Consider the following 8,709-nt stretch of genomic DNA (forward strand, 5'->3'; position numbering starts at 1 on the left):
CCTTTCTGTTCAAAATACATGTGACAATTAGGTCTACAAAATTCAATCCAATTTTATTAATATAGCACATTTCATATGACAATAGATTCAATGTGCTGCCTTTATAATGAAGACCATATGACTCGATGTGTCTCGACAGCCTATCTTTACAGAATTAAGTGTCCTTTTTTAACAAACAAATTTTACAACAATTTTCACATTTACTAACACTGTAGCAGCGCTGAGTGATTAACAATCATTTTGAAGGGCTTTCAGTTCATGAATAATTTACCAGTCGTCAGTGGTAAGAAATGGGGAGCCAGTAACAGAAAATCACTGCTAAGATCTCCTGCTATCCTGCACAGAACTGTAATAGTATTATACAGTTAAGTTCCCATCCTACTATAAATGCACCATGTCTCTGCACGTGTGTACGTCTGTAATCCATGTAAATCGAGAACCGTTTGCCCCACGACTTCAAATTTGGCACAGGCATTCCACACCACCACACTGAGTGCAGTGTGGAGTCCCGGTGTGGAGTCCATCGGATAGCTGGTTGTCCAGAACCAGCACAAAAGCCTCTGTTCAGGCCCTGTTGTCAACCAAGATGGGTGTGCTTCGGAAGATTCAGAACTTTTACTTCAACCTCTCAGCAGATGGGAAACTAAACCTTGGAAACTAAATCTAAGTCAGTGTTTGGCAGCACGCTTAATTTTTTTTAAAGCAGTATGAGTAATGTTAACCAGAACACCTTTGACATGGACAGTTCATCCAACATCATTAACCAGACCACTAGCTGTAAAAACACATTTGATATCCACCAACCGTGCCCCTCAAAGTGTAATGATGCAGAACATGATGCCAAAATGGCTCTCCTACGTAACACTTTTGATGCTATGCCTGGTGTAGCGGCAGTATCTGAAGCTGGGCCTCACAGCAATATGTTTCAAACTAAATCTCTTGCTACGTAGTTGCTACTCTCAGTAGTACAATTAATTTGGCTGAAAGCAGCACGAGTGTCAACCTCCAGGAACCGTTTGACGTGGTCAGTCAAACAAGCTTGCTAACCAGATCACTAGCCCTAAAAACGACACATTTGAATGAATGAGCACTTGGAAAAGCGCTATAAAAATGCAATTAATTATTACCGGTATTGATGCTGAGCCTGTTGTAGTAATAGTTACTGAATCTGGAAGCAGCGACTGTAGTGATGATGCACACTCAAGCACACTAAATCCAGAAGGATTCTCTGATGGCCTCTCTCAATGCTTGGTGGTACAAAATAATGGGGCATTAAATTTGAATTAAACTTTAGATTTGATGGAATTCTTGCCTTCAACGTCCTCAACGCACCAACTTCCAACTTCAAGTAAACAAGTTCATCATTAAACAAGAGATGGGAAAATCCTCTGTGGTGCTGAATGAACCAGACACTGTTGGCTCCACTGACAAACATTGTTGGCAAACAATGCGGTGCAGCATCGATTCCAGGACTTCCAAAAAAAACCACTTTGGCCCAAGTAGGAGGGGAGCCCAAGCAGAACTGGAAGCCCCCAGAAGTACTGCTGCTCCCCCCCAAGGGGGTGAGTAAAATACAATATACTGTATAGTATACTATCAATTGTTTTACAAAATTGCCCTTGAAAATGTGATTGTTTTTCATTCGTTTTTTTGCTCAGGCTACAGGAGTCTCCAGGTCTATCATGACACCTAGTATTAAGTAATGATGATCAGCAGTAGTTTGTAAATTATTGTGCTGACTATATCTGTTCAGAAATGCATTTTGGCAAAATAATCAAATTATTTTTCAATAACTGAACTGAAAAACATAACAAACACCAATCGCTCAGCACTACTACAGATATCACTATTACAGATCGCATCCTGGCAAACACTCCTGTTTACTGAAAGTCATATTATATGTTTTTTACTTAATTCTGTTGATAATGCGTACCGGGATATGAACCACTGTGTATGGCAAAATCAAAAGAAAAAATGGATCTCGTGGTTGCGGAAGGAATATAACAACACCTCTCCATGGACTCGTTTTCCACATCATCTAGACCAGATGTAAACCGCTAAATCGGTATGGAACACTGAGTAGGCATGTATTATTTTTTCGGTGACGAATGGATACGCGTCTACATAAAAGAAAAAACGGCTAGTGCAGAACTAGCAGAGCTAGAGAGGTCTGTTCAGGAGAAAGAATGCTCAATAGAGGGTGGTCTATTGGAGGTCAGTATCCTTCATTATCCCAGGTCACCTCATATTCTGGATATTGGGCCTTCAGTTTCTCTGTAGACACTTGATGATTAGCTCTTCCAAATCCCTGTAAGGAAAATCATGGTGATTGTAAGCTTGAATGATTCAGAATACAACAAGCTAACCCTAACGTTCCCATTCTGGGCATGTCGTGGTTAGGGATGCTCCGATCAGGTTTTTTGGGACCGATCACGATCACCGATATTTTTTCTCATGATCGGCCGATACATTTTGAATATTTCCTAAATTATGTCAAAACCTACGTAAAAACTGTTCCTGTGTGTGGGGAGGAAGGGGAGAATGTTTAGGCTTGTCACAAAGATGCAAAATGATATTACACTAATATATCTGAATTTTATACGACTTAAATGGTATAAAAGATCGGTTTCTCCAGATCACAGATAGGGTAAATTGCCGATCACCGATCGAGTCATTTGGAGTGAATATCGGCCGATTGATCGGAGCATCTCTAGTCGTGGTGGTAGGCAAACATTCTGCCAAAATATATAGTTGCAACAGTTGCTCACAGCACTGTGAGCTTGTAGATCGGCTATTTTCAGTGAAGAGATTTGGTGTAGACGTTAACACTTAAACCCTCCATCTATACTGCATTCAGGGCTCCATAATAGATCCACTAGAATCAATGTACCTCTAATAAATAAATAAATACATTGTGAGCTTGTAGATCTGCTATTTTTGCATTATGTTCACCCAAGAATGGGGACACCTCACCATGGAGTAGCCGTAGACATGAATCTTCTTTCTCTGCGGTTCATGTCGGATCCTCCCTCCACCCACACACTCACAGTCCAGCAGTCCTCCCTTCTCCAGCTCCGAGGACACCTTCTCATAGATGTCCGCTGAAAGCAAAGATATATATATACACAGTACAATGACTTACTACAGTCACATCCTCTGTGTCAATCTACTCCATTAAAGTGTAGGCCTATTATACAAATCTTCTAGGGGTATCTAGCACAAAACCTTTTCAGATGGGGTGTCCGCGGCCAAACTCACATCATTTTGGGGGTCCTTATTGGTGCGAAAAACTGAATTAGAAGGCATTTTAGAGTCAGCCTCAGCTCAGGTCTTAATGAGTTATCTCACAGTGTACTAAACAGACAGGGTCCATTTGTCCATTCCAGTGTTAATTTAACTGTGCGTGCAAATGCACGCACAGTTAAATTAACACTCAGTCAGGACTGAATAGTGTACAGCCAGCATAGAGTTTATTCAGAGTAGGCTATGATGACAATGAGCTCCATTTTGACTTGGACTTTCTCTACCGTTTGATTATGGGACAGTTTGAATAAAATGTAAAGTGATTTAACACAGTACATATTTAATATTATAGCCAGGGCCAGGCAATGTGACACTTGACTTAACCACTAAACCTTATATATCGACTCAGTACACTACACCAAGGCTCTTTATTGCACCCAGCACAGAATAGGGGACCATAATGGTTAATTCGTTATAATGCATAATTTGCTTACCGTGATATTCTGCCCAGGCAGATCCTCGTACAATAATTACCTCCGAGTCGTCTCCTTCCTCTTTACTGTGAACATGTATGAGAACATATTTAAAAACACCCGTGGGGTCGATCACAGCTTGCCGAATGTTGGCCATCGATGCGGCAGCCTTCGTTTGAGTGCACATTTTAACGCACTGCTTCTTAGATGTCGTGCTTATTATGAATGGTGAAAATGGCACAGGAGTCCGGATCGCTGCTAATTCTACCTCGTGAAATGGTTTGACACCAAGACCAGTTGTTGTCGTTGTTGGTGGTGTTGTTGTTGTTGCTACTAATTTGGAGGTTTTAGAGACACCAAACTAGCTAACCCACAGCACAGCACGCCGACGGTCACATTTGTAGTTGCACACTTCCGTCACACAAAGGATTGCGGTAGTTGAAGTTTAGGCACTGCTCTACTTCTGCATTATTGAGCTTACAGTACAGAGTGGCCACTAGGTGTCATTAGCCACCCATCTTAAACATGTTTTAAGTTTAAATAAATACAAGTGACCTGGCCATACGCCCTTTACTCCTGTCCTGTCAGAAACGCACTATGGCTGCCCCTTGATAGTTAATATCATGGTATGGCCCACTTACTACATTATAGATATTCCACTGTTACTTTCTTAGCTTACGCATGTTTCATGATAAACACTTTTTATGGGATGTATTCCCATGCTTTTTTGTTCTTGCTTAATGTAAATCGCTCTGGACTAAGAGCGTCTGCTAAATGCCTAAATTGTAAATTGTACTACAAAATAAAAATAAGAAAATTGCCCATTGCAGGATGCACGGCTGATGATACAAGCTGGTTGGGAAAAGATGAGTCTTTACAGCTCACTATTCAACAGCAAAATAAATACTATATTTATGACCAGTATGACTAGTATTATATCCAGTCCACTATCATATTTATATGATTTAGATACCAAAGGGCTATTAAAACAAAGTGAGCTTGCATTGTTCTATTCAAAATAAAAAAGCATGCACACTGATACAATCCATGTGGACTGTGGAGGTTCTTCAATTGAAAATCAAAACCTTTATTTTCATAGGAAAGATCCTCTTATCGGCAGAGTAGTGCATCTATTTATCCATTTGTAACTGCAGAGTGTACAAATATGAAATACATGTAGTTTTGCAAAGCCGAGCCCTCCAATCTCACACCACTGAAAAAGAAAGAAAACCTGCTGGGAGTCCCCACTGTTCTACCAGACCAAAATGGACTTAAGTTGTCACACAATAAGGTAAGTAAGTGCACAGGGGCTACTTGGTTTCTCGAGGCTCTGTGGTTGCATGCGTATGCTCCCAATTCAAATTACATTCAAAGTAGATGTTCCCAGGTTCAGTTTAACATGAGGGCAACCTTTTCTTTTCTTTTACCTTCCCATTGGTTTGGAGTGAAGTCCGAATGATGCTCAGTGTGAGAATAACATAACAGCCTATTCAACTTGGTGTCCTTATCTTGGGCCTGTCAGTGTACAGTATGCATTTAATAAAAACAAACAAAAAAACAAACAATCTATAAACTCACAACAAGCTTGTGTTTGTCAGCTATGGCACTGTGTCTTATGTTATGACGAAGCAAAAATCAGGCTTATAGTGGTCAACAAGATGCACTGATGCAGACAAACACACACACACACACACACACACACACACACACACACACACACACACACACACACACACACACACACACACACACACACACACACACACACACACGCGCACAAGTTGGACTTAAAAACGGCTATGGTTGGGGATTTTCTAATGTAACCTGGAATGCTATTCCAGGTTTGTGGTGCATAATGGTGAAATGCTGCTTCACCATGTTTTGTTCCAGCTATCGGGTGAACTATCAGTAGGCCAGCCTCAGATGATCTAAGGGTTCTGGAGGGCTCATATGGCTTCAGCATGTCTGAGATGTAGCTGGGCCCAAAGCCACAAACAGATTTATAGACAAGTAATAAAAATGTAAAATCAATTCTCAAAATCAATGCACACAGCAGTATGGAGACACATACACACAGTAACTCACTGGAGAAGCTGCATGCCCACTGTTGCTCCTAGATAGGCAGTGAGAGCATGTGCATGGCTATGGGGATGCCTTTTAGTGGCTGGTCCACTTGAGTTATCATAGTAAACAACTTGTATTATCTTGTCCTTGATTCTTACTTTCAAGGAATGTTTGTTATTGTAACCCACTTTGGTCATGACTGCAATGATACACATTTGGGATTTAGTGATTGTCATATTAATGCCACAGGCCAATTAAAGGCCTATTCATAGTCTGGATTTTCGGTGGTGAGGTGACCACCGCTCCGGTGGTGAGCTGTCCACCGGAGCTGAAATAACATTGAGCGGTGGTGAGTAAAAACAGAGAGAAGGGCTGGAGTGGTGGCGGTGGTTTGCTCTTCACCGCGGCTTGTGACGTCTTGTTGTAGTTCGGTGGTCACCGAACCACCGAAAATCCAGACTATGTATGAGCCTTAAGCCACTGAATTATAACTTGGTGGTTAATTCTTTCTTTTACAAATGCTATGATGCCATTGCTGTCATTGGGAATTTCTTTTGACATACAAATGGAATCACACACATGTGATTTCCTCCTGACAGCAACGTTATGTAACTTGAGAGAGCCTAGATGTCTCCACTAGCAGACTGATAGCTATTGTTTTGGTACAGCCTATCTTGTTATGATTCAGCTTGTCCTTGTGTAGCGGTTAGATCTGACTCTGAGGCCTGTGCTCCTTATTAGCAGAACTACCGTACCACCAACTCGAGTGTTATTTTACTTCTCCCCATGATATCATGTACATTAAAGCATATAACCATCACCACCTATAGAATAATATTGTCTCCGACTCCTATTGCCCCATCAATTACTGATTGATCCAGGTTCCCACGGCAGTAAACTGGAGCAACCAGAGGAAAACACATGTGTGAACACGCAAATATAAAACATAATTTATGAACTGTAATTTGTCTTGGGGCTGTATGCTGGCAGGCTGACCAGATGATCGCTGTCACTGACATACATACTGTGTTATATAGGCCAATGCTATTATTTTTGGCATGCCACTTGTCCCAGTATAACCTAGTGTACTGTATGTGGCCACACAGCAAAATCCTGCATAGCATGTAGAAATGTAATCTTGTACACAGTTACAAATAGAAAAAATAAATCCTATGAGTACTGTGCATAGGACTTCTTTAGAATATAATGCACAGTTTAGAGCGTGCGCGCACACACACATTTACAAACATTTAACATGAAATGTACGTATTTTACCTCGGGGCTGTCTTGTAAAGTTCTTGACTGTCTTGGCGTTAATAATGGTCCTCTCATTGTGCTGTCAAACCCAGGCATGCATGAGAGTATGTGATTGTTGCTCTAAGGAAATAGGGAAATACACACAACACACAAAACACATGTGCTTGCAGGACCACAGATGCTCACGGATACGGATAGACTAGACATTTGAAGCCATAAGAAGACTGCACAGCGATAAGAAGACCTCACAGAGGCCTGAGCCGTGGCTGAGTGGTTCAGCCTAGGCCCCAGGGACCCCATGAGCTCTGGGGTCCCTGGGCCTGGGTTAGGGTAGGCCTCTGCACTAATCCACCTCTGGCTGCAGGAGCAGGAAGAGAGAGGTGGGGGTAACACTAGAAGGTAAAACTTGAACATGACTCCAGTATCTCTTATAAGGCTCTTTTGTGATCCGATCCATGGAGTGAGGCTACCGTTTATAGTATGCTACTCTCACACATGCACGACAGGAAGTTTGTGTTACTCGATGCTGCATAAAATGCTGACATTCACACAGTGTAAAGATATCCAATCTGACTTGCTATGAACTCCAGAGCATTTTGTTTTGCTGTCAAGAGGGCAAATAAGAAGCTGTCGGCCACTTGAATGAGTTGAGCAGCGACAGTATATACTCGCTGGGTTTTCATTACCAAACATCCTGGTTTCACCTACAGGCTGCAACCAGAATGTTTTGCATTTAACTCGGCGCCGGCTACCAGTATAGGTCAGGTCAGGTCAAGCTATATACATTCAGTGAAGAAGTGGTCCACACACAGGCTCTGCTCCAACAGTGTTTATTTGTGTTAAAACACCATTTTAAAATTAGGACAATAGGCAATAAAAAACTATTGTGATACAAAACATAATTCAAAATACTAATAATAATAATTCAGTGGGCAATCAAAGGGCAAAACATTAATGTCCTGGCCTGGGCCGTGGCTCAGCGGTCCAGGCACCTTGGCTGGTAAATGGTAATCCAGTCTGGCAGTGTGCCGTGGGTTCGACTCCCGATCCCGACAGCCTTTACTGCATGTCATTCCATTTCCTGTCAGCCTACTGTCTGTCCCTCCATAAAAAGTATAAAATAAAGACGAAAGCCACAAAAAAAAACATTAAAGAAAAAACATAAATTTCCTAATGTGGCACCATAAGGCCAAAACATTCATGATCTGGCAGAAACAATACATGTTTTGTAATAAACCATACCGGTACATAAAAAACAGAAATATATATATTTTTTAAATTAAAAATACAACTAACAAATACAACTGGGTTCTTGGCCCGCAATTAATCATTAGAAATGAACAGTTAACAGTTTTCATTAAATCAAACAATTGTATGGCAGTATGACAGTCTGTGAGCCTGTTTTAGTCATAATCAAAAACATGCGCGCGTGTGTGTGTGTGTGTGTGTGTGTGTGTGTGTGTGTGTGTGTGTGTGTGTGTTACTGCTTGTGGACAAGGCATTTTGTTAAAATGAACGTGTCTGTAGACCCAAAAGCAGGCTCAGATAAAAAACAAATAAAAATGTGACAGCTCTCCTCCTGATAACATTGGTACCACATTTGAATGTATACCGCATGCAATGACAAGTCGACTGACTTCCCGTGCATGTGAAGAAAAAGCATCTTGGATAA

General features: G+C 41.3%; 1 protein-coding gene across 1 annotated transcript; it reads right to left on the reverse strand.

Moving 5' to 3' along the window:
* Positions 1-15: 15 nt before the first annotated feature.
* LOC308309458 (14 kDa phosphohistidine phosphatase-like) lies at positions 16-4,101 on the reverse strand. The gene is made up of 3 exons (XM_080755319.1): positions 3,738-4,101; positions 2,974-3,101; positions 16-2,308 (listed from the first exon to the last, which is right to left on the reverse strand). Exons 1-3 carry the CDS (start codon positions 3,901-3,903, stop codon positions 2,216-2,218), a joined length of 387 nt encoding a protein of 128 aa, XP_080611445.1. The 5' UTR covers positions 3,904-4,101; the 3' UTR covers positions 16-2,215.
* Positions 4,102-8,709: the final 4,608 nt, after the last annotated feature.

This window comes from Protomyctophum bolini (genome assembly GCF_963924005.1).
Source record: "Protomyctophum bolini genome assembly, chromosome: 22".
Lineage (NCBI taxonomy): Eukaryota > Metazoa > Chordata > Actinopteri > Myctophiformes > Myctophidae > Protomyctophum > Protomyctophum bolini.

Excerpts from the sequence above, each read along its gene's own strand:
- LOC308309458 (XM_080755319.1), bottom strand. The coding sequence starts at position 3,903 with ATGTGCACTCAAACGAAGGCTGCCGCATCGATGGCCAACATTCGGCAA. Across the intron at positions 3,102-3,737 it reads TGCCTGGGCAGAATATCACG|CGGACATCTATGAGAAGGTG; the intron begins GTAAGCAAATTA and ends CTTTGCTTTCAG. Across the intron at positions 2,309-2,973 it reads ATGTCTACGGCTACTCCATG|GGATTTGGAAGAGCTAATCA; the intron begins GTGAGGTGTCCC and ends TTTTCCTTACAG.